Raw genomic sequence first — 26,299 nt, 5'->3', positions numbered from 1 at the left:
CGAATCATCCCGGTGAACGTAAAACGGTGACGCGAGTCTCGAACTATTTCGAGTGGAAGACACCTCACGGGAATTCTGATGCGGCGGAAATATTCATCTGCCCCGACGTGGTCTCGTGCTCGTGACGTCGTCTTTCGTGAGAGACGACTGCCAGCACTATGAACAAACAACAGTTACGCTGTTGCCTCTTTTATACGAACGCAGGTTTTATACGAACTCGTTAGATTAATGCTGCTGATCTGTTGATCTGCTGGATGGTTATTAACTGGTTCGTTGCACGCTTGCGTTATTACCCTGCAAATTGTTATTGTGGCAGTAAAATGCTATCATATTATTGCTTGCTAAAAAGAGAACGTTCATTCCATTTTCTCTCATCTATATATATATATATATATATGTATATATCTATATTTCCGGTTTATTCCTCTTAACACGGAATCGCGAGGAAAGAGAGGGTTGAGGAGATGGGAGAGAGGGAAAAAGCCACGTTTTCCTGGACGGGAATACATTGCACACTTCCGCTTATAGCGAAGGATAGTCTATAAACACTTTAGCTATGGATACCTATTTTTACCTGCTCCGGCCTGGTATTTTTCCGTACAAAATGCATTGTACGGTGCATGCGCGCCAGAGTCGGCCGCTACGTGCGCGCAACGTGTAATTTTCTCCCCTCGCGGACGAGGGTTAAATTAAATTACCGCGTTGCATCGCGCTGATACATTATAATTACAATGTAATATCGAGAATAATATCCACACGCTGATGCGTGCACGTAGCGCATAAATATGTCTCGCTCTTAGGTACCGCGATTGCTCGCGAGTGCCGCGCGACTCTACTTCCGGCTGATACACAACTGCCGTAACAGTAGCAGCAGCAGCCGCCTCCGCTCGTTATCTACAAAATTCTTATTGCGTTCTCTATCTCTTCTTTTTATCTCCAAGTAGCACCGGCGTTATCGGCGCCGTGTGTCTTCTACGATTTCTCACAATCGTATTGATGCACTCTCATCTCGAACTAATGGCAGCCGTTACGTTCTCGAGTAGTTTATTTCTTCAATTCTTGTCGCTTTACTGGCCGAATTATTGTCTTCGCTATTCCACGCTTAAGAAGCATCCTTTCCTTCGCGAATACATTTATTTCTTCAATTCTTGTCGCTTTACGGGCCGAATTATTGTCTTCGCTATTTCCACGCTTAAGAAGCATCCTTTCTTTCTCGAACAAAGTGGTTCGTTTCTCTGATGGAATATTGAAAATAATATTGAAATTGAATATGTGATTGTAGAACGCGCGTGATATATCTCGTACGAACCGCACGGCGTCATGTCTTCTGAACTATTTCTCCACTCGAGCAGTGAAAGTCGTTTATCTAGTTTGCACTAATGACTTTTCGTGTCGCAATTCATGACCACGGGCAACATGGATTGTAAAACTCTTGATTAACAAAAACTCAACTTTGTAGCACGAGTGCGAAGCGTGCTTTTACTTTTCTTTCTGAAATTGTGTCATCAGACTGCATTTGCGTAGTTTATGATTGATATCGAAGATATTATCAACATCCGGATTGTACAGCTTGCTCATTTGCCGAGACATTTTTGCGTACGCGCAGTGGTCGGTTTCACAACGTTGCGCCATCGCGTCTGCTTCTTTCTTCAGGAAGATAATCGTGAGAGATGATAAGCTTGACTAGATGCGCTTAATATATATACACACACACACACACACACAAACACAATTTATGCTATCTTTACTAGTTCTTTTTGGCAAGTCCGTACAATGTTCTCTATATGGCAGATCATATGTTACGTAATTTAATTTACACAACTCACTCGAAACTCACTCCTTCGCTTAATTCTGTCATTGTATCGAGATTCTTCAACATAACGGTCAGTGAATTGCGAAAACATCCGCTTCGTACGAGGACGTTCATTCATCGAGACGAGAAAGCTACACTTGGAAGGAAGCGAGGATGAAGCATGTGATTTCGTGCGCGCCAAAGTGTTCGCGTGCCGATAAGATTGTTGATTCTAAGGTTGAATGTGTGTGTCCATTGATAGGGTCTTACCGTTGCGATATGTCTGTGAGAAATAAATTTTTTTTCTTTTTAGAAATTTTAGGAATATGTTAATATATCGGTTGAGCGTGTCATCGTTTCAACACAAAATTTGAGTAAATGTTAAGATTGGAGGCGACCTTATCATCTTTAATTGTTCGTAACTTTGTTACGAATAAACAACGAGCAACGGCTAGCTTTTGCAAGTTATTCAGAGTATATATGTCATATTACTGACAATAGTGAGATCGCTCCTAATCTTAACATTTACCAAAATTTGTACGCTAAAAAATAAACGATTCTTGAGCTGTTTGGCAGGAAAATTAATATTCTTTTGCGGCTAATAAATTTTCGCGAAAAATATTATATAACATGCGAGGTATTCGAACAGGGTTATCTGAAATCCGAGAGTCCCGCTCTTTGACAATGATTTTTGTCGGATTCAGTTTTTCCCGGGAAATTATCGCTCTCCGGTCGTTTCTCTCGTGCGGCGCGCTCCGCTCCCTTCGCTGTTTTCAGACCACGTACCGCGATACCCTTGATTCGATATCCAGTCGTGGAGAGTGACGCACATTGTCGGTTTCCTGCGCCGAGGTACTAACTCCTTCCACGCTTATCGCGGAAAAATTGCTGGAAGTTGGCTGACGCACACGCGGCATGGTTCGCTGCAAGCACATAGTGTCGACACTGGAAATAGGGTGGCGAATGTAGTTGGAGCTCTAGCTGCCAGTGTCAATATTAACAACCCCCCTGTTGCTCGCCTATCTTATCTATCCGTAATACCCTATTCATAGATAGCGCGTGTAACACTTCGGTCGACGCTTTCTCCACGCGGCGCTGTTATTTCGAGAATGCAGAATGCACGGAATCTTAACGTGTTTGCTAACACCTTCCAACCATGTTTTACTGATAAAATTTTTAAGAAAATTATCATGATTTTTTTCATTTACAGAACGCTCCATCTTCTTTCTGAATTACGATTTGTAAAACCTGTACCAAACATAAAAAATAAATTTTCATGTTCGTTTCAGATGTATCTTGAAACTGTGCGTCTTTTATCTTTTTTTTTATACATAATTGTTTATTACTTACTGACTTGTTTTTATTTTAAAAACACATCAAGTAAAGTATATGACGTATAGCTCCGCATATTTAATCACAGTGTAGTGACAAATAAATTCTCCATGAATGCATATTCATGAATACATCAATGTTTTATTATTTGATATAATACAGAAATTACGAGATTTGTAAAATCGTACTTGAGCACCGTGTATGTGTGCGGCATTGCGTGCGCTCGATCGTATTGCGGCGCGCACGTGCGTGTGCACGCACACGCAGGCGAAACTGGAAAGCGGCGCACGTGCCACGCGGTCGCGCAGGTACGTATCTACCTGCATACACGCGATCTTCGCGTCGAATCGTCCAACAACGTGTCTTCCTACAGCAATCCCTTCCACACACGTGAATCAAGCTTAGGGTCCGTCCAGACGACGAAACGAGTCTCAAATGACGTTGCATAAGAACTGTTTTAGTTCTTTGCTGCCCAATCTCTTGCTTGACAATAATGGAATCGATGATGCAAGATTTATTCCTTAAATCTTTCAACATTTAAAAATCATATAATTATATTTAGATCTAAATCTAAATAGCTGGAATGAGGTTGATCGATAAGAGCGTCTAAAATTTTAATGAACACGTTTTTTTCCAGCTCGGTATCAAAACCCAGATTTTCTTTTTAATAATTGACTATATTTTGCCAAGAATTTTTGTGTTAATACAATATTAATGGTACGTGTTAGGTCAAATAATATTCTCATGTTATTGGCATCAGATAACATGTAGAATTCTTATTAATGTAATTTTGCAATGATTTATAAGGAAAGATATTTTATTCATATTTTTTTATTTGGTCAAACGTTTGATGGGGCAAGTTTTCAAATTAATTCCGGCAATAACGATGAAGAGGTAGACGACTTTCCCGGGACTTTGTGGATTTTAATATGTGAATGCCCTTGGCCAGTACCTCCACGCGTGTTTTTCGCGCTCGTATGTGGGTGTGTGTAAAGTCATGCCGCTGGCACTTTCCCTTTTCAAGATCGATTTTGGCGGCGTGTGTCCCGACGGCGCAAGTCGACGATGTCGGCGGTTCTTTAAGCAGGGCTGTATTTATAAACGCGACCGCCCATGCGGTCTTTTTTTTACTTGTAAAAAATTGATGAATGTAATTTGCATTTTAGTACCGAGAAACTTGTGGAATTTTTCATCTACGCGTAGATTACATCTACGCGTTTTACATAATTTATCGGCATTATAAAGTTTATTTTATCGTCTTAGCATCCAAGTCAGACTTGTCTTGCATCTTCAAGGTATATGAAAAATACATTAATCAGAAAGTTGAAATATTTTCATGTTGGCAACTTGTTTCTTTTCTATCATAAATATTCCATAAAAATTTAAAAAATTTTCTGTTTTTTTACAATGTAATAATGTCACGTAATAATTTCCGCTTTAATTTATGCGCTGGTATGCACGAGTAAGAATTAATCCACGGCAATAATCGGCAGCATACCGATAGGTGTGACTCGTGCTAATTCTTTGGGGTTGGCGATCCCCCACAGTCCTTCCCGCAAAATATCCGCATCGCGTCATCGGCACCCTCGAAATTTTCGCTTCTGATCTATTCCCTACCCCCTCCCTGGTGATTCTCTTCAACCCTTCTACCCCCGTAGTCACCACACTCGCTCCACCGACTCGCTAATCGGCAAAAAACGCGCGGGGGAGGGTGGTGAGAATGGAACGGACGGAAGAAAAAGAGTGTCCGAAAAAAAGGTGTCTTAGGCCGGCACATCAAACGCTCTTCCACGGGGGTGACCCGCCACGATCCATCCCTGTCCGCAAAGGGCCTCTCTTTCTCACTCGTTCTCGCTCTATCTTTCCTTCCTCGTGACGCTCCCTCCCCTGTCCTCCCCCTCGCCCTGTTTTCGTCTCCCTTACCCGGGCTGCCTCGCGAAAACCCGCCGCCTTTCGTTAAAGGTGACCCGACGGAATCGGCCGGCGAGTCACACGTGCGTGCAAAAGGGTTGAGGGGGGTAAAGTGAGGAGCACGACGAGGATGAGGGGGTGAGAGAGGTAGTTTACCGGGGGGGTGGATGGGCGGGAACCACGAGGCAGACCGTGCGCGTTTGCACGCACTTCACGTTACTACGCCGAATACGGATACCGCCGAAAATCCCCTAAAGGGAAGTACGCGAAACAAAGGCCACCCCTCCCCCGCTTGGTCCGCTGCCACCCGTTATATATATATATCTCACTCGTCTCCCTCTCACCCCCGCGCGCGTTTAGTGCATCTTCGTCGCATCCGCCTCCACCTCCGCCTATCCCCTTTTGTTTCATTCGTTAATTTCGCAAACGTGCGCGCTCGTTATCGTTATTTCCCTCTTCCCCGGATGTTTGAGTGTTCCGCACGACTTTTTTTGTCTCCCGCTGCGATTTCGACTGAAGCGAAAATCGACGACCTTTGGTCACCACTTCTCGCTAATTTGTCGGTTAAACAAATGCAATACGAAGCGTTGTTGTTATAAAATAATTCCTCGTTGTGCACGTAAACGCATCGTGGCCTTTCTTGCAAGCAACGAGTACATCTCGTTTTCCGCGAAATTACTTTTGTACTTCGAGAGATCAATAATCCATTAATATTTCATGTATTTGATACAAATCTAAGATTTAATTTCCTCGAAATAACTCGATTTATTTTCCTCGAAATAACTAGAAATACAGAGGTTTCTTCTCTGCTCGAAAAAATTCGTAAATGTTAAGGTTCATGTCATCACTTACAAACTCTTAATTCTAATCGCGCCTTACGTTTGCAGAAAGAATTTCGCGCAAGTTGATCCTCACAATTTCTGATCAAAAGCTAGATTTTCGTATCGTATGAAAAAATTTAGGTTGCGTAGGGTCGACCGAGTGATCATCCAATCTCTCAGAGACACAGCGGCTTTATCCTCACAGCCGAGCAGGTCTTGAGGGTCGTTCGACGCGTCTTCTTCAAGGTTGCTCGAAAGCTCACCGCGACACCGGCGATGAGTGGGTCGGCCTGCTGAAAAATCGATACGCACGAAAGTGAGAGTCGTTCCCTCGGTCGTTCCACCCTCCTTTTTGTTCTTCACGCTCCGCGTCCTCTTCTTACTTGCCGTTTGGTTCATTCATGCCGTAGCGGCGGGACCGCACTGGTGCACCGAGATGCGCAACGCGTTCAATTCACGCTCGTGCGGCCCCAAACAAAGTACGTAACGTGGACTAAAGTGAAAAACTTAAGGCACATTAATCTCCTGTGACCTGGAGGCTGAGAATATCGCGCAGAAATTCTTTCTGCAAACATACCAGAGGACCCTCAAGAAACCCTGATGATGATAGCAATTATTTGTTCGTTTCGCAAATTTGTATCAATTTTTAATTATCAAGCAAAGTATATACAGCAAAATCTCAATTAAGTTTTAAACATTGAAAAGTTTTTTTCTTCCTTTATCAAGCAATGTTTATCAAGAATGTATGATCGCAGATATAAAAATTTTTGATAAACGCTATTTTATTTATTCGGCGGGCGGGCTTTAATGTGCGGAATTAAAAAGGTCGCAATTTTGTTAAATTGTAAAGGAGCTTTCGTCGAATAAAATTTTATCGTAATCGTGCTAATAACGTTAACATTACCTATGGCATGAACATCATGTTATTATAGTGTGACACGTTGCCAAATATATTTCGTCAACGTAGTAAGACGACAACATCACAATCAGATGTAAACAGCCAATGACACTCCTGACTAGGCTACTGTTTGATTCTCGAGGTTTATTAGTGATTACTGCTGGAATCTCGCCGTGTGATTCTGTCAATCGAGAGTCGCGTTCGCGTCTGGCACTTACATGGCCACTCTCTTCCTTCGCTTACAATCTCTGCTCCATATAAACGACGAAATGGAATGTGTTGTTGAAAAGCAGTTGAACCTGGAAAAATTTCAAAAATACTGGTATATTTATTGCATTCTTTTTATTGTGCAATTCGCTATCATGACGTAAACGGTGAATAAACGTCAGAGATTTGCGAAAATGTTGCTTTATTACATATTGAGCGCAATTCTCTATGGCGCTTTCATGACGTAAACGTTGAATAAACATCAGAGATTTGCGACAATGTTGCTTTATTACATATCGATCGATTAAAAACAATAAATGCTCTTGGCTATTGTATATTGCATCAATGTATAAAAAACCGTTTTATTATTAGCGTTCTTTTATTATTAGCTTCTGATACTATTCTTACGTGTTCGTAGCCAAGCAATTTGTCTAATTGGAACTATTTTTCTGTTTCCAGTGGCAGCGGCGTCGCTAAGGCCTTAGTGAGCAATCTGCCGGCCCAGGCTCGTTTAGAAGAGCTCGAAGTACTGTTTTTGAGCTACGGCCAGGTGCAGCATATCGAGAAACTGCCGTCGCGAGATCCCAACACGCAGGCCGTTCTTGTTAGCTATGAGACGCAAGAGCAAGCACAGCAGTAAGTATCAGCGACCGTGTTCTTTTCTCGTCTCGCGAAAGATCAATCAAGCAGATTAATTATTCGCGATCAAGATCACGACAATGACGTCACGACAATTTACGAACGTTCGCTACTGTGTATTTATATTTTTAACGTTTAACGTTATTATTCACGGATGTGAACGTTAACACATTGACCGTCAACGAATCGCAGTCGGCGATATTGTTAAGCATTTGCAACACAGAATATTAACTTGACTCACTCCTGAGAAAACTCACGATCCACGAGAATTATTGTCGCATGCTAAATAAATAAATTGCAAAATTAATTTCAAACATAAATTCATTTAATTTCATTTATCTGCGAAAACTAGACCTAAAATCGCCATGTACTCTTTCTGCTAATTCTGTTTTGCTAGTCATTTACCAAATCCGTTCTAATGTGGAGATATGACGATGTCGCGTTGCAGGGCTGTGAACCAATTGAATGGCTACGACTACGACGGCAATTCGCTGAAAGTGGAGATGTCCTCGGCGGAGAGCCGACGAAGGGGCCGCAGCCAGCGCGGCGGTGGCGTCGCCTTCGCCGGACTGTCGGGTTCCGGTCGGCAGACCGACTTTCCGTTGCGCATCCTCGTCCAGTCGGACATGGTTGGCGCCATAATTGGCCGACAAGGATCTACTATACGTCAGATCACGCAGATGACGCGCGCCCGAGTGGATGTGCACCGCAAAGACAACGTTGGATCGCTGGAAAAGGCCATCACCATCTACGGTAATCCTGACAACTGCACCAACGCCTGCAAGAAGATCCTAGAAGTGATGCAGCAAGAGGCAAACACCACGAATAAGGGGTACGGATCTGAAATCTGAAACATAATTCTGATAATCGCGATGTTGAGTTATTTTCAATCATTGTCGATGTCTCCTTGTGACCGCGAGCATGGTTCACGCGCGTGCGAACGTGAAATGTGTGCGTGCTTCACGAGTGTCAAGTTATTCGCGAATGAGGAGAGCATCAGGGATCATTTTATATACATGCGAATATATTTAATTTATATCGTTCGACCAAATTTCAATTTCCGTTTCGTTGATCGAGTATTGGCGTTAATCGCATCATCTGCTTATTCACAGAGAGATTACCCTGAAGATCCTTGCGCACAACAACCTCATTGGTCGAATCATCGGAAAAGGCGGTAACACCATCAAGAGAATCATGCAGGACACCGACACGAAGATCACAGTCAGCAGTATCAACGATATCAACAGCTTCAATCTCGAGCGCATTATCACGGTTAAGGGTTCCATCGAAAACATGAGCAAGGCTGAGTCCATGATCTCCAGCAAGCTGCGCCAGAGCTACGAGAACGATCTTCAAGCCATGGCTGTGAGTCAATTCTCACACATTGCTATTCGTAATTCTAATAATATCATACGATTCCTTGGAACTCTTGTAGTTTCTTGAGAGAAAATATGAGTAATTGCGGGAGCATAAAGATGCAAGTAAATAAATGTAAAAGTTCAACTGTGCTTCAAATTCAGTGACGTCAGTGAGTCGGACGTTAAGAGTATTTGATATTAGCAAGCTCAGAATGATCTGTCGAATGAATTGTTTCTTAATGCTTTGACTGCCGCTGTCACTGTATGCGTGATTTCGTTAGCCAATCATAATCGGCAGGCGTAACGTAGACGTGACTTCGCGCTGCCAATTATGAAACTAGCATTATATAAATGATTTGACGTCGCGGATTTAATGTTTGTCTGTGTTATTGTACCAACCATTGCCGCCAAGTTGGTTCCGGCTCCGGCACCATCTGCATTAATGCATTTCGATTATTTTTGTGTTCCTCCCTTCCAATTCTTACAAGCGTTGCTAGCGTTTTTCAATTGTCTGGAAAGGAGCGAGACTTTCTGTGTCTCAGTTTAGTGTCTTAGTCTGAAACGAGGGGTTGGTCACTGAGGTAATCTAAGGTAATCGTGATACCATGCGCGATATATATTCAGTATATCTAACCACCGAGAGACAACCAAATATCGGAAACGCAACCTTTCATATGTTTTCGGGTCTATATGTCCGCCGAGCTGCCTGCTCTGTGCTTGATTCTTTTGCTCTGTGCTAGTTTATTATTTTTTTCTGGTTTTATTATCGAAATCGATCAAAATAGAAAATTCTGAACAATCATCGAGGGAACTACCGGCTGAAATCAATACGGAAAATACGGCATTGATGAATTTTGACAGTAAATTGAAACTTTTGCCAAGTTATGTGATCGAAGTGTTGTAGTATTAGGTAATCTTAAGGAATCTGAGGTAATTTAAAGGTAATCCGTATCAAGGGTAATTTTTATACACTATAACCGCTAGTGACCAACCCCTCGGTCTGAAATAATATTTCGCTGCCTTTGCAACTTGGATCAGTCAGTTTCCATTTTTTAATCGAATATTTTATATTTCTGAAATATCCTGAAAAATGTTTCGGAGTGATAAAGAGATATTTGTAGACCTAGTGTCAGACGTACTCTTTGATAGATGTGTAGATGGTGATACGAAGAGCCGAAACCGGCGACAGGCGGTAAAATCTACGCGAGAGACGCCGGCGGTAAGCGAGAGTCCTTCAGTGAAACGTACGACCGTCAAAGTATTAAGCTTCTGCCGGCAAGATCCGACATATTGACTTTACTGGAGGTCGTTAGAGATAAGCGCGAAATAAGCGCAATGGTCGCGGTGGTAGTAGACAACGGCGTTGCGCAACGCGACGAAGCTTCTAATCGATGCGATCGTTATTCCCACAGCCCCAAAGCATGATGTTTCCCGGCTTGCACCCGATGGCCATGATGTCCACCGCCGGCATGGGTTACAGCTCCCGCGGACCCGGCCTCTACGGCTCGGGACCCGCCCCGTATCCCTACCAGAGCAGTCTGCCTACCCAGCAGGGCGTCGCCACCAGTGACACCCAAGAGACGACGTTTCTCTACATTCCCAACAACAGCGTCGGCGCCATCATCGGCACCAAAGGCTCCCACATACGCAATATCATTAGATTCTCCGGCGCGAGCGTGAAGATCGCACCCCTCGAACAGGACAAGCCGGCCGAGCAGCAGACCGAGAGAAAGGTCACCATCATCGGCTCTCCAGAATCTCAGTGGAAGGTAAATGCTGGTCCTCTACGACTATCCCGCGATCTCTCGGTTTTTAAGCGAAATACGTCTTTCTTACTCCTCGTGGTTGTCGTCAGTAATCTTCTCATGATTTCTTAGCTTTATATACAAATATGTAAATGCCAGCTTTGCGTATGAGAATTTAAACAACCTCTAAATGTAAAGTTATGGAATTGTGATTTTTACTAGAGATTTTTAATACAGAATGCGCGTGTCATATATATATAAATATGTTTAATGGCACATTTGTTTTCTAATAATATTATATAATAAAAACTATAAGACAGAATTTTATAAAAAGAGCATGTCAAAGATTTGTACTGATGGAAGTTTGTTGGGATCACTGTATAGCATTTTAACATCAGCATTCACTCGATGCCACATTGGCAGATGGGAATTGCACCGGCTTATCGTTGCGAAGGTTGCAGGTTCAAATCCCGGCAAGTTTTTCTCCTGCTGTTTTGGGTAGATGTTGTATCTCGTATGCATTTACTTGATGTAGCAGGAAGATTAAAGAAGGGCCCCGTACCGATCTCTTCACTAAATAAGAGAATCGGCCCCGTAAGCGCCTACGACATTTTCTTTTTTCTTTTTCATTAATTTTATTAGGTTTATAGTCATTTTTGTACTTTGATTCTTGTTGTAACGAAGAACTTAATTTTTCTTGTTTCTATCTTGTTTTTATTTCTTTCTGAATGATCGAAACTTGTTGATTCCAGGCTCAGTATTTGATCTTCGAGAAGATGCGAGAGGAGGGATACGTCTCGGGCACCGAAGATGTCAGGCTTACTATCGAAATCCTGGTTCCCAGCACCCAGGTTGGCCGCATTATCGGCAAAGGCGGTCAGAATGTCAGGGAGCTCCAACGCGTAACTGGCAGCGTGATTAAGCTATCGGAGCAACAGGCTACTCCTCCTTCAGCTGAAGAAGAGACAACCGTCCATATCACCGGCCCCTTCTTCTCTGTTCAGGTAAAAAAGAAAACTAATTTTTCAGATAACTTTTATATGTATAATATATTTTCTCTGTTCAGGTAAAAAAGAAACTAAGTTTTCAGTTAACTGTTGTACGTATAAGTGCTCGAGTATGATAAGTGAACTTTTGACTCGTTTTCACTCATGTAATTAATATTTTAGCAATTGAATTCTTGACATTAATATTTTTAATAAGTTTTAATAAATTAATTAATACTAAATTTCTAATATTAACTGCTTTACTTTTTTTTTTTACAGTCGGCGCAAAGAAGAATTCGCGCCATGGTTCTACAATCGGGCACTACCGGCGGAACCGGTGGTGCAGGCTCACGCGTCGGCCGCGGTAGCAGCCAAGAGGGCGGCGTTCGCTCCAAAAGAGACGGCAGTGCTACTTCCCAGAGCGGCTCGACGTCGCAGCCCTGTTCTCAGCAGCCGTCAAGCGGCTCGCCATCTAGCCACCAACAGCAACAGCCACCGCCACAATCACCGCAAGCCCAGTAACATCGATGACCTCCACCAGACTATGCGGACCGACGCTAAAAACGCCTATCCGTTTTATTCGCCGGAGTGGCCTCGTCGTCGCTTTGACATTCTCTCTCGTCGAGAGGCCGAGCTTATCGCGACCACCCTCTTTTCTCGCGGGGCGCACGCGGTCCTTTCCGATAGGGGAGGGTCTCGAACGAGGAAAGTGCGTGACGCACGGATCGCGGACGGGAAGACGCGCGCGACAACATTCTGAGAGTTAACTCGACATCCATCGCCCGACACCTAACACGACACGAGCGAGCTCTCCGATTCTGCGAGTTGACGATCTCTTCAGAGTTCCAGCTTTCGCTTTTCAATCTCGGAGGAATAATTCGAGGCTTTTAAATTTGATGAGTCATCCGGGATTCTGAAGGGATTGACTGACTCGCGGCGCTCGATGAGCGTCCAAGTGCGTAGAGTTAATTCTGAGAATTTGAACGAGGATTCCAACTAGGATGAATCCAAGACTCGAGCGTGAGAGTCTTTTTGAAGGGTCAACGAAGGCCTAGGCCCTCTGTTCGATTCGACGAACAGCCCGTCTGTCGCTGATGGAAGCGCAAGGAAACACCATAGTTAGCTCACTCGCGACTCTCGAATTGCAACTGCAATTGCAATATCAAGTAGACTCGCGAGATCAGAACGGTACATGTTCGCCGCGATCGAACGGAGGAGCGTCAGGCCTATCATCCAACCTGGTACGCTCCAGGTAGACACTGCCGGTACTTGATTGTTCTCGTTGACGTACAAAGACGTTTTCCCCTCCGCTCTGCGCGTCGCTCCTCACGCGCTCATAAACTCGTTCGGACACCCCTGCGATAGTGACGAAGCGACACGCACAGCCGCGCACGACCCAATTTCGCAGCGCTAACGAAACCACCACCGCCGATGAAATAGGATACGGACCGGAACAAACTAAATGGAAAAGAAAAAAAAATGAAAACACACACAACCTTATTACCTCATTGCATTACGGTTAAAGATTTAATACGATAAAGGAAAGTGAAACGCGCCAGAGAGAAGCGATAAACCGATTAAAAAAAAGAAGTCTATCTAATATTAAAGTTATTAATAATATACAGAGAAGTTAAGTGACAATTACATATTACGTTATACCTGTTACTACTACTACTTCTGCAACTACTACTATTATTACTACTTATTACTACTATTATCGGTATATGCTATTTACTTACTTCTTGCTAGTACCACAGGAGGAAAGCGGTTTTTTCTTAAAAAAAAGCTTAAAAAACCAAAAAAAAACGCCACGGAAACACAAACGAAGTACAGTTTTTATACCACAATCCAGAGACATTGAATGATAATACAGGACTTAAATAAAATATCGAAACCGCGAGTCGCGGGACGGCCACGGCCCGTTCCCGATCGTGGACACAAATCAGGATGCCTCAGGAGGAGATAAGAAGAAAAGAAGTGACCTCCGCGCCCTCAACCCGCCCCTCCTCGCACCACGTAATACCAAAGAAGAAGCGATTATGAGTTTTTTCGTATTAGTGAAGTGAAATGCGTCGTGCACGCTCTATTCGCCTCAAGTTCCTCACCAAGAGCCATGAGAGTGAAAGAGAGAAGAAGTAAAGAGGGGTCAGATACGCGTGTGTATGTGGGAGGGAACATAATCGGCAAATAATCATCGAAATGTCGAGGACGACGCTAACGAGACATCAAGTTGCTTGGCACGCGTGATGACGATGAAAGAAAAAATTTAAAAAAAGGAAGAGATGTTCATAAAGATGAACTGTAAGAGAAGACAAAAATCCGTTAATGCCGTAGCAGACTGACGCACAGGCGTTTTGTGCCACGTTTCTGAAAAACATTACTGAAAATCGTATTGTGGCACTAGGAGAGAATGAGAAAGCGACTGTCGGTACGCGCAAAGAACAGGAGAAGAGAAAAGCGAGCGAGAGAGAAAGAGAAAGAGACGACGAGCGAAGGAGGGGACGTAAGAAATACAAAAGAGGTAAATCGACAAAACTTATCAGGGATTTTTACTTTTACCATGAATGTAATAGTGTGTGAGTGTGCGTGTGTTGAATAATAATTATTAATTGATAAGTAATTGATTACTGATTAGGAGTTAAAACGGCGAGGAAAGGCGGACGGAAACAAAACACATTTAGGCTTAACGCGAGAGGTTTGATAGAGAAACGGAAGTGGAAGAGCTGTGAAAAGAAAAAGCGGGTAAGCGGGGAACATCGTGACGCTCGCTCGCGGTACCGGTCTCGCCGCTCGCCGCGGACGCTGCGCCGTCGCGCTGAGACGAGCGTCGAGACGGTGCCTCCGCGGTGTCCCGATCAGCTCGCGCACCCTGTAATTTTTTGCAAATTATAGCCGTTGGATTGAGAGGCGTGGGGCCGGGAAAGAGAGTTGCGATTTCGTTCCGATCTCGCATATCGAGCATCGCGACTCGCCAGCGCGTACAATCGGTCGTTGTTATCCCGCCACGCGGAGATCCCGTACGTGATCGTTGTTCGCTCCCCCCATGTTCAACGACGTGATGTCGTTTCGCGGCGATATCGTAACCGATATGAAGAAGGGGGTAAGACCGATCGCGCGACGAGACGAGGCGAAAGCGAGATGGTGAACGCGATTAATCAGATTGGACTCAAAGTGGAGCGAAACCGCTTCCGCAGAGCGGTCGTTAAAACGTTGACCAGGAAAATTCAACAAACACTAACGGACTAACGAATCACGTCGCCCGGTCTCGTGTCGGCGTCCGCGGTTCGATGTATCGATCGTCGAATGCGCCGCTAAAACGAACCTTGGATGCTCTTTCGGGTCCCGAAACGGGTTGGCAGACACATTTATCCAGTAGTTTACGTCATCAAGCTACTCGAATCTATCGATCAGAGAGTTATCGATTCTCGATCTCGAAGTTCATCAAAGCTCGTCGACGCGAGACCGAAGCGACACTGGCACGCGGAACCCCCATCTCGGGGTGCCCGCGTCTGGCGACATAGCGGGGTCCCTCAACGGGCCCCGCTGGTTTACACTCTCGGCATTCGGTATGCATTTAGTACAAAGATACACGAGTTCAAGGATTGATAAAGCTAATCGAGTTTTAAGGGAGACGTATAGGGACGTTAAAACAAGATGTAATATCATGTTTAATCGTCTTTTTGTTTATTTTTTTTTATTTCTTTCGGGATAAGGTTGAGAGATTATGGAACTTTTTGGAGCGCGCGCGTGCGCAAACATCTCACGAGTGCCGATCGACAAGATCAGTGGACCTTTCGCAGCGGAATGCAAATGCGTAACGTCTCGCCGGAAGCTTAGTCGAACGTTTTGGATCTAGGATTTACGAGAACAAAATCCACCAAAGTTAAAATTGATGTGAACCGAGCAGACGTGATCGGTTGACATTTGATTAGTGTTTCTCGGTGTAAAAAAAAAGAGCAACGTTGACCAGGCAGAAACGTGTTTAACGGATACGCGGTTTTCCTATTTTCCGCTGCATCACGCGAAGATGAGGCACTAGAGATGTACGAGTGAGCGCACGGATAGAATTGTGGGGGGCAAAAAAAGGCGAAACGGGTGATAGGATATATAAAAAAAGGATTCGAAAGATAGAACGGAAGAGGAGATCGTGTTTAAGAACGTAGATTTATTTGGACGGATTGTTGAAGATACTTCAAGTGAATCTTTCTTTTTCAAGATATTTTTTTTGTTAGATGTTTTTAATAACTTAATGAATTTTTTAACGATATTAAGAGTGTGAAAAAACAAAGAGAGATTTTTTCTTTCGATGTAAGATAAGGGGGAGAGGCGAAACGGAATGATTTTCGCGGCGGAACGGATAAATTAACGTGATAAAGGAAAGATTTAAGAATAAATCGGGGGAACGAATTCGGACGAGGCGCGCAGCTTTTTGCACTGTGCTCGCTCGCTTTTGGGAGGGGTGGGAAGGGGTAAGATCGTGACATAAGGGATATTCTTTTAGTCGGGAATATAAATTTGTATAATATATTTAATAATATATTTCGAAGAAGAGCGGCTTGTCGCGGGTCCGCTCGGCAAGGCCGTCAGTTATACGGGGCCCGGTCCTGGAACCTCGTAGTTCTATGCGAGGGACCCTGACCGTCGTACCCCCGTAGGCGAGTACCCGCGTCCCGCAATTATTTATCAAGCGTAAATATTTAAATGTGAGATAGAGAGAGAAAGAGAGAGAGATAGTGAGAGGATGAGATTTGTATTAAAGTTTGTAAAGAAAAAAAAATCGCGATACGGAAGGAAGTGCCAAGGGACAAGCACAGTACGCAGAATTAGTACAATGCAGTAAATAGATCGCAGAATAGACTGGATAAAATAGAACAAAGGCAGAAATAGTGAAACAATAGCGCACAGAACCAGCTGGAGAAAGAGAGAAGAAAATAGAAACGCGAATACACATACACAGATGAGTACAGCAAAAATGGAGAATCCCCTCATTTATTCTCACGATTGATGGAATCATTTACGCTAACTTTGGGAATCATCGCATCTTTAATTTCCTTTCGGCCCGCACTTCAAAATTTCAAGTCGATGAAGAGAGAACAACCCGGACACACGAGAGAAGAAGCACGACGCAAAGAGAGACACGCGAATCGCCCCTATGACAGAGAGACTCGCGATCGCCGAGGAGAGGACTTCCGGAACGCCATCGTCGTCCCGCGGGACCTCGTCGAGTCGGCTTTCAGCGAGGATTATCGCCAACCCGCCCGCTTTCGGAGTATCTCTTTCTAAGTTGAACAAACGGAACCTCCGCTCCGCGGAAAGACGCGATTTTTTTGACGAGATTTTCGTTAGGCATTATGCATTGGAAGATCTTGGCGAATACAGTTCTTTGAGAATAAAATTATAAATTTAACTCTTGCAATTAGATTAAACAATTACAAAAATTTTTCTAGATACAAATGTAAATCCAAAATTTTGCGGACGCGAAATTAGAAAATCGCCGCGTTCTTTCCGCGGACGAACCAATCTGCCCCGCATGTGAAAACTCACACTTTTCGCTCGTTCGGGTCCTTCAATATGGATTTTTCGTTAAAAATTTCGAACTTTTGGACTAGGCAAAAATCAGGACAAGTAGAAATGAAGAAAGGCATATTTCACGTAAACTTGTATACTTCTCATTAGAAGACAGCAAGTACACAATCTCGTCGGTCAGAAAACAGTAGAAGGTAACACTGTTCGGCCGATTCCTCAGCACTTAAGAAACGTCAAGAAGAAGAAGAAAAAAGAAGAATAAATGGTAAGAGAAAAAGAGAGAGAGAGAGAGAGAGACAACCCGCTCGCACGCTCGAGAGAAAGGAAAAGAATGTACAAATCAAACAAAGTAACAAACAATGATTGAATAGATGAAATTATTAATATAATAATGATAACTTAAAGGAGAAAGAAGATTTTTAAACGTTATAAATTATTGCGCCCGCCCGCAAGGCGCGCGTGTTAGAGGCGAAGAGTATAACTTAATCTACTGATAGGAATATCGACAAACAAATGTACAAAATCGATTTATCGCTAAATGTTAGTATTCTAGAGTATTTTACCGTCGAAAGTCGCGTAAAAGCGAGAAATTATATTAAGCTCGGCTAAGATTGCACACCTCGACAGATAATTAAAGATAAGAAATTCGAGCCTCAAAACAAGAAGAAGAAAATTTAACGTCACTCCGCCAAAAAAACAACATTATTATCATTATTAAGAAAGAGGAAGAAACAAATAATCGGAAACTTGATCAATTGATGTAAAAATACGAAAACACGTCAACTACATCACGCAAGCCTCGAAAGATAATAATTTCATTTTTCCTTTGTACGAACGTCGAACATTCAACGTGTCTCCAATGACTCTCGCATGCACACACAATTCTATCAATCTTTCGTCACATTCTTCGTGCCTGTAGTTTTGCAACCAAGACCGACTGAACGTAAATGGATGTTTCTCGCAGAGAATCCATCCTTCAGGGTGGTTGCATCAACATCGGTTAATTGAATTTTGTTGCATCTACGGCACAACTATTCAATTAAAACGAAACACGATCGAATGAATTAATGTCCTAGCAAGATCGGAATCAGTTAACCGAGTTGAGGCGCAACCGAGGTTCAGGCTGAACGAAATTCACAGGCGAGATCCGTACGATGGACCATAGATATATCACTCACCGTATTCTCACATGAGTGAAATCGCAAAGAGAGGGAAATCACGCAGACGGCAGAATATCAGGCGAGCAGCACGCCTGCGAACAAGAAAACGAAAAAAGAGAAGAGAGCGTCTAACGCGTAACAGCTACGCGATTCGCCGTATATGTATATCTATTGGACTTTTCACGAAGGCGACAGAGAGAAAGAGAAAAGGAGAGAGAAACGCAAAAACCGCACGAGATACTCGAGCAGGATCTCTCGTTTTCCGATTGACCGATCAATCAAGCAGTCTGGATCAGTCGTGAACGCAACGCAACTGCGAACGCCGCATCCGATCGCTAGAATCGAACGACGCACACAGAGTTCTTCTGAAGCAGGCTCTAGGGGTTTTTTCTCAACTCGTTGACGAACCACGGGGAGTCACGTAGTCGTGTCGAGCGATCGATATCGAGCAAAACTGTAGTTAACAATGATGAAGCTGTTTGAACAGTTCTTTCAAGCAGAAACAGGGCTCGAATTTGCCGACTTCGTCGATGCTCCTTCGTGCGTTTCGTTCATGAGAGAGACACCCCCATACACGCAGCAGCACGTATATACAACCATACATAGTTACCGCACACGCCGGAAATACGAAAAGGTGGAGAAACGGTGGAAATCAGTTTCTCGACCGTTGCACACACGACATTACCTATCCCGATATGATATATCGATATATATAAATATATATATTGATATATATGTATATGTGCGTGTATTTTTCTTCCGGTACACGCGCAAATCCGTACGATCGTTCATCGATCCTACATCACCGCGATCGTGATCGCGAGCGGCATTAACAGAAGTATGAAAGAAAGAGAGACAATTGGCGTCCAGGATCGCGACAAGCGATCCGTTCGGAACTCAAACAGGTTGCAGGATACTTCTCTTAATTGATATAGTAATGATTAATGAATAATAATAGCTATAAGAAATGATTTAAAAGCGACTTTAACATTAATAAAACGCATCGCGCGCTTCCCGTTTGAAGATCGGACGGGGATCGCGCTTGCGATCTAAGCTGGGGTATGGGGGGGGACAGAAACGAAAATAAGCTAGGAATGGTAGACTTGCGGCCAGAAGTGGCAGATTATTTTGGGCTTTAGTATTAGCGTTTCGATAGAGAGGTGTGGTGTAAGTGCGACTCGGGTGCAGGATGGTGATAGGGCCGCCGGAAAAATTTTAGAGCACGATCGCTTTCCTCGGACTTGTTCGCTAGTCTCGAAGAACAAGATCCGACCGTTGATCACGAACCGGTCATGAAACCAATCGGCCATTTCGTTACTGATGCGCTGATCGTTCATCGATGAGCTGGCGATCATTTTCCATGCGCAGCGATCGTAAATCGATCGGCTTGAAGACGTCTGGATAAATTGCAGATCGTTATTTCGCACGTTAACAAAATTTTGAGAAAATTATTTCTATGCGATTTCGGATCACTTGCTGAACGAGATCATACGCAAGCCTGGATTACAAGATTTCAGGATTAAGATCAGATATACAGCCAAATTATTTTAGAAAACAGTTAAAGATTATAAGAGCTACATGATTTCGCTTAGCATCTTCTCATTTTTTTACCCAGACACTTTGGGTGAGATCCGCTCGGAGAAATCAAACGGGGATGATATTTTCGGCGCAGGGAACGGTTCCGGGACCGGGCACGTGGCGGCAATCGAAGGCCTTATTATACAAACTTGGGCATTGTTATTTACTGTGACAGGTTGATATCGCTAAACAGATAGTATATCAAGTAAGCTCTAGGCGTGATACACCTCCGGATTATAGGAACAGTGAAAGAGTTGTGAGGCAGAGAAAGAAAGAGTGAGAGAGAGAACGAGAGAGAAAATGTGGCCGTTAATTAACGCGTTAATTAACGCCGAGAAAGTGAAAAAACGAGAGAACATAATCGTAATCGTGTGTAAGAGAGATGATCTAAGCGGAGTTAGGAAACTAGAGTGAGACGCAGAGACTAAACGGAGTAAAGAATAAGAGTAAGAAAGAGTATGACGACGGTGAGGGAGCCCCGTTGAAGGGACTTCCGATGTATTATCTATTATTATCCTATTGTTGCCAATAATGGGCATTATGATGGAGAGCCGCGCGGATATGTAACTTATTCTCTACACTGCATTTACCCTTTCCCCCAGAGACCCCCGAGAAATAATACCTATGTATACATAGTTACGCAGCGCATATACACTATACATCTGTTGTACATAGATATATATTATATGTAAAGCTTAAACTTAATTAACGTGAGGCGGATGATTAGTCGACGTGCCAGATTATGTGCAACTCATAAGTAGCCGTTCGTCGAACGGGGCGAATGAAGTGGGCGAATGAGAGAGGAAGACTGTGAAAATGAGAGAGAAGAGAGAATCAAGTGTGCGTGTGCGTGTGAAAGGAAGAGAGAGAGAGAGAGAGAGGGAATGCAGAGGAGAAAAATCGAGCGCCAATTAGCGACAATTTTGTACGCAGTTTTCCGCGCAGGTGTGCCTCGTCTCACTTTGCTACCGAACTTTTGCGACTGATTATAATAGCGCTAAGGGACGAAGATCACATTCGCAGATAGAGATCGCACGGTAGGAGAAATCCACCCGATCGGACTCTCAGAAGACCACTTTGCATCAACAGCATTTCATTCTGATCTCGTCGATATTGCCAAAAAGACGACGACGATCCTCGTCGCTCGAGACGCCTCGAGATGACGATCCGCAAGCTCCAATTTCATTTCGTACCTTGGATTCAGAAAACCACAGATGATTAACACGGTGTGTGTTAAATACCGTAATCATATCCGAATCATGACGCTGTGATCGCGCGGGATTAAGCGACATGCGCGATCGATTAACAGCCCGAGAAGAGAGGAAAAAAAGATAGATTCCCCCATAGAGCAGTTTGATCAAGATCCACCGTGCGATCAGGCTCGACTCAAGGTGCGATCCATCCGCGATCGCTCCTCACGATAGTAACTGTCTTACATAAGGCTGTCCTCACACTGCCAACACATTGGGACGAGGCGACCGATCGGACGCTGGACAATGTCGAGAGACGAGATTAATAATACTAAAACCCAAAATAGCCGTTTCCGGGAGAAAAGGCGAGAAGGGCGCACACGGAGCAGGAACACCACGGAGGAAAACAAGAGAATCCCGTTTCTCTTCCTTTTCCACGTGCTCCGTGGCCGCGCACGACAGGGATGGATAGAAGGAACTTCATGTAAATGCCATCGCTACCTCATAAGTTTTACAAGAATCATATTGAAATTAGAACGGAATGGGCAGAAGAGAGACCAAAACGAGAAAAACAAAAATGCTGCCAGGCGCACAGGAAAAAAACTAAAAAAAAAACAAAAAAACAAAAAATGAGAAGACGAAAGAGAAGAATAGTTGTTCGCGTTTTCCTTCCGTGTTTTTTAATCTTGTTTTTTTTTCTTGATTCCTTTTTTATTCCCTTTGTTTGTCCACTTGTTGCACCGAGCGTGGAGGAAGAGTGGAAATTCGAAATCAGCCCCGGCAGGACGCATCGGCGGGGGGCGAAACCTCCGTTTAGAACACGAACACGGGAACAGGAAATGCTGTTCGCCACGTTCGCGCGTTACGTTCCGTCGTTTGTCGTATCCGTTTGATTTTTCGTTTGCTTTACACTTCGTATTGCGTAACGCTTGTTCGTTTTTCCTACGATTCGTGAATGTCGTGCTGTTTAATCCATTTGTTCTCGCGACATGAGCGCAGATAACAGCTATCAGACCCGCACAGCAGACACCGACACGCGCGGATCGCACGCCGCGCGCGTGCGTGCGATCCTTCCGCTTCCAACGATGGCAACTTTCCGAAACGACACTTCCGGAAAGAAGCTACCGTCTATAAACGGACACACGCACACACAAAACAGCGCTACTTACCGATAATCGCTCAGACGCCGCTTTTAGTCCGGCAGTGGTAATCATTTATCTTAGGTGCTCTCCTTTATTTCAAACGGTATATAGTAAGGCGACTTTATATTAATGCATATCGATCATGTTCCAGTTAAGCTCTTAAACAATAAATAGTAATGCAAATATATACGTGATGCACCATCGATTTACCTCCAATCATGCGACTTCGTCCGAATGACGCCGTAGACAAACGGGCGCACTACCGTTCGATCACGGTACGAAAATCTTTAAGAAACCAGATTAAATTATCAGAATAAGAATTTTAAAAAATGATTTGAGAGACATTATTGTATAAGAAAAATAAATAAAAAAAGAACAGGAGGGAGGCTTGTCAGAAGCCATCATATTTTCGGCCACGTTCTCAAAATTTCGGGAAAATGATGGCCAAAAATCGTACCACTGCCGGGTTAATCGACCCGTTTTCTCCAACACTGGCCGATCCTCCGGCCGACATCCCCAGCTACAGCAAGCCGAAACGCGCCTTGTACATATGTACATGTGTACATAGAAAATACGCTCTGTACATAACGTTGCCGTTAACGAGTCGAAGAAATCCTGGACGACGCGCATTCGCGATCACGAACTCGGTGCGTTTTTAATCCGGCAGGAGAAGCTTTTAACGTCAGACGAACGATCAGGGCGAGTCGCATCAGCGCCCGCACGGCGGTTTATAAACGGGACCACTATTTCGTAATCGAGATCACACGCGCGTGGATTATTTATTCCCTTATAGTCGAGGAAGTAGAGATACTCCGCGATCGCACTATCACATCCTTGACTCTTGACTCCGTCGCCTTTGCATCGTCTACGTCTGACCAGACTCGAACATATCTATCGGACGTTCACTCTGTCTCCCGACACTGAAATTACGCTCCGCGGAAATGAATTGTCGTAATTATGTCGAAATCAATGCCGAGATAATTCGAGATCTTTTATTCGTCGAATTATGTAACGCGCGAATTGGTATTTTGACGGTAATGTATCTTCCTCATACCGCGGCGCGATTCTGCGAGTGTCGCGAATGCTCGTCGTGATAATGTCGATGGCGTTTGCCGGAAGTAATTCGCAAGTTGCAATTATTCACTATCGCGATCCGTGAAATCTTTTTCCCAGGATCTTTTTGACTCGCGGCGTAATTCGCTTCGTGTTTTCTCGTCCGTGTCAAACTCGGCGGCGAGAATAAGTTAGATGTAGAGAAAGCGAATCAGGAAAAAGGACAGTAGCAGAAACAACACATGCCATAGAACGCATAACATTTTTCAGCAACATGCAAACAGCGACAGCTACTGCACAGCCCATTAAGAAGAATAGGAAGAAACGAGAGAATGCGATGAGAAAGAACACGTCGACTGGACGATCCTCAGTTAATAAAAAAGATAAATTTGGATCTCTCTAAATATCTCGTTCCGAAACGAGGATTACGCTGATAAATTAAATTATGATTTTCAGAGGATAATCAAAACAGCGTGTGTGTTAATCTTTACCTTGAACGTCGAAAGAATCAGTTTGGATTTTCAAGTATCGCAATTAGAGAAGAGACGTCGAATTGAATAAAGAGTTTCGAAAAAATCAAACAAAATCAACATCGATCTTCATCAAAGAAGAAATCAATTTGGATCTTCTAATACTCAATTCGGAAAGGAAGATCGCATCGACCAGGAATTAAATTAAGAATTTCAGGATAATCAAAGTGAAATCTTTGCAACCTTCGTGAAAAGAGAAGATGAAAAAGAAGAAGAAGAAGAAGAAGCCAATATGAACCTTCAAACATCTTAAATTCAGAAAAGGATAATCTGTCAGGGATTAGATTAAGAGTTGTACGATAATCAAACTAAGAGGAAAGAAAATCGATGACCGGTGCAAAGCGAGGATCGTCATCAGACGTCGCGTAAAACTTTGATGACGACCGAAATTCGTAGACTACTACGACGAGGAAAGATTGTTAAATTAACCCGTTCACATTAATCTGCTGTACGTAGATTCAAGCACGGTCGCAGAAGAAGAGCAGGGCTATAGCGAAAAGCTGAAGACAACGCAGAACGAGAGAACACTTCGTCAGCAACGAGAATGCAGCTTTTGCGCAGCAGAGCAAAAACAAATAGATGAGAAAAAGGCTATGTTGTATACTTGAAGAAGAAAAGAAGAAGAAATGAAAGAATCGAGTCCGACCCAGCACGACGCTAGGGCGACCGAAAAGGGCCAAATCTCAGCGCATTTAGAAAGGAATTTCGGAGTAACGTAACTTGAAAGAAAAGCAACACCGATATGCCACAATATACACACGCATACTATATAAATATAAATATAAATATATATATACTTTTATATGTATATCTGTACTAATATACGTACATATTATTATTCTTATTATATACTTATTATTATATATATAAACGCATGTCAAGGTACACAGAAGAGTTCATCGAAGAGAAGAAGGAAAGAAGCACACACACACACACACTCATCCATATAATGAGATGGTTGCATGCAAACGAAGTAATAATAATAATCAATTAATTGATAACCACAGCAAACGCGGCGACGCCGCGCCGTCTCGCCTATTACTGTAATAGGTAGAAAAAAAGAAAAAGCGAAATAATCCAAGAATACTGTCACAATAGCAACACCATGTTCACAGAAGAGTAGAAAGAAAAAGAGAGGGAGAGAGAAAGATGAAGAAAATCAGAGAGTAAAACAGCGAATAAAAATTAGTGCGGAACGACTGTGACAAAAGGATGATGATGATGCATCTCAAGGGAGATAACATAACAATTAATCATAAGCAAAAGAGAGAGAGAGAAAGAGGATGAAGGATAACATTGAGGGGACTCGCACCCACTTTTTTCAACGGATATCGATATCCTCGGAGTTGGAATGATCAATAAAAGAATCGAAAAAAAGACAAAAAAAACATCCCGCTCATCTGCTACCTCGAGAAGCAGGTCCCGCTAATTTTACTAGCAATTTTGACGGGCTCAAAAGCTCACACATTCTCACTCCGGGGTATCGGTGTACATGCAACACGCGTATAGATAAATAAAAAGTTGTGCATCGCCGACGGGGACAGCCTCCGCGCTTGCATTCGCTTCGCACTCGTTACGTTAGATATACGAGATGTATCCTTCGTTGGTTTTTCTATTTTTTTTTTATTTTTTAATCCTCGGCAGGATTCACCCGGGAGACAGCTCTTTCAGATCCCCTCGTCGTCGCTGAGGATCGCTGTGATCAGCGATCATGAGATCATGAGATCAGGAACGAGTTAGAGATCGGTGGGAGACGCTTTCCCGTGACTAGAATACTTGGCCGTAATTAATTCATTTTTTTGTCTCTATTTTAGTTTACTTTTTAATCGCTACTACTCTACTTATAGAGGGAAAAAAGAGAGTTCTATGTAATTGCTGCTACTATTACTACTACCATTACTCCTATTACTCCTAGCACTATTAGCTACCCTATATATTTTTTGTGTGTTCGACAATTACTTTTTTTGTGATCTTTGCGACCGCCAAAAGAAACGCGAGACACGTTCCCCGTTGTTCCTCCAGATCTAACGGCACTTCCTTTTTCGGACTATTTTCCCTTAAAGTGCAAAGGTGAAAAAAATGCTTGTAATAATGGTCGTATCGAGATAACTGAGATTTGAAATCAACATCGGGAATTTTGTAACAGTCGAGTGATTTTTCTTAGAAAAAGTATAATTATATAATTATCCTTCTTGCTTGAAGATAATCTCTGAAAAATCTCTAATGTTCGTAATAAAATATTCGTAAAGAAGCGACTAACAGAAAAAGGGAGAGGAATAGAGAAGGGAGGAGATATATTCCCAAATGAGGAACACGCGTTTCTTCCTTCAAAGATCATCCTTTCGCTATCCTTTCCGCTTGAATTCGCAAAATTTTGTGCGTCGTCGCGTTACAGTTCCTTTTTTTCGCTCATTTAGCAACCGTTCCGTTT

The 26,299-nt window shown here is 43.3% G+C and overlaps 1 protein-coding gene across 2 annotated transcripts in view; it reads left to right on the top strand.

Annotated features, from left to right (window-relative positions):
- LOC105275815 (insulin-like growth factor 2 mRNA-binding protein 1) overlaps positions 1-20,245 on the top strand; it is an 86,050-nt gene extending 65,805 nt beyond the window's left edge. For both annotated transcript variants that reach the window (XM_011332937.3, XM_011332946.3), the window contains 6 exons: positions 7,421-7,597; positions 8,049-8,432; positions 8,713-8,965; positions 10,371-10,727; positions 11,456-11,707; positions 11,969-20,245. In XM_011332937.3, coding sequence (XP_011331239.1) covers positions 7,421-7,597; positions 8,049-8,432; positions 8,713-8,965; positions 10,371-10,727; positions 11,456-11,707; positions 11,969-12,211 — 1,666 coding nt within the window. In that variant the 3' untranslated portion in view covers positions 12,212-20,245. The remainder of the gene's footprint in view (positions 1-7,420; positions 7,598-8,048; positions 8,433-8,712; positions 8,966-10,370; positions 10,728-11,455; positions 11,708-11,968) is intronic.
- Positions 20,246-26,299: the final 6,054 nt, after the last annotated feature.

The sequence above is a fragment of the Ooceraea biroi genome, chromosome 4, assembly GCF_003672135.1.
Source record: "Ooceraea biroi isolate clonal line C1 chromosome 4, Obir_v5.4, whole genome shotgun sequence".
Taxonomy (NCBI): domain Eukaryota; kingdom Metazoa; phylum Arthropoda; class Insecta; order Hymenoptera; family Formicidae; genus Ooceraea; species Ooceraea biroi.
This window is presented reverse-complemented; position numbering and strand designations above follow the sequence as displayed.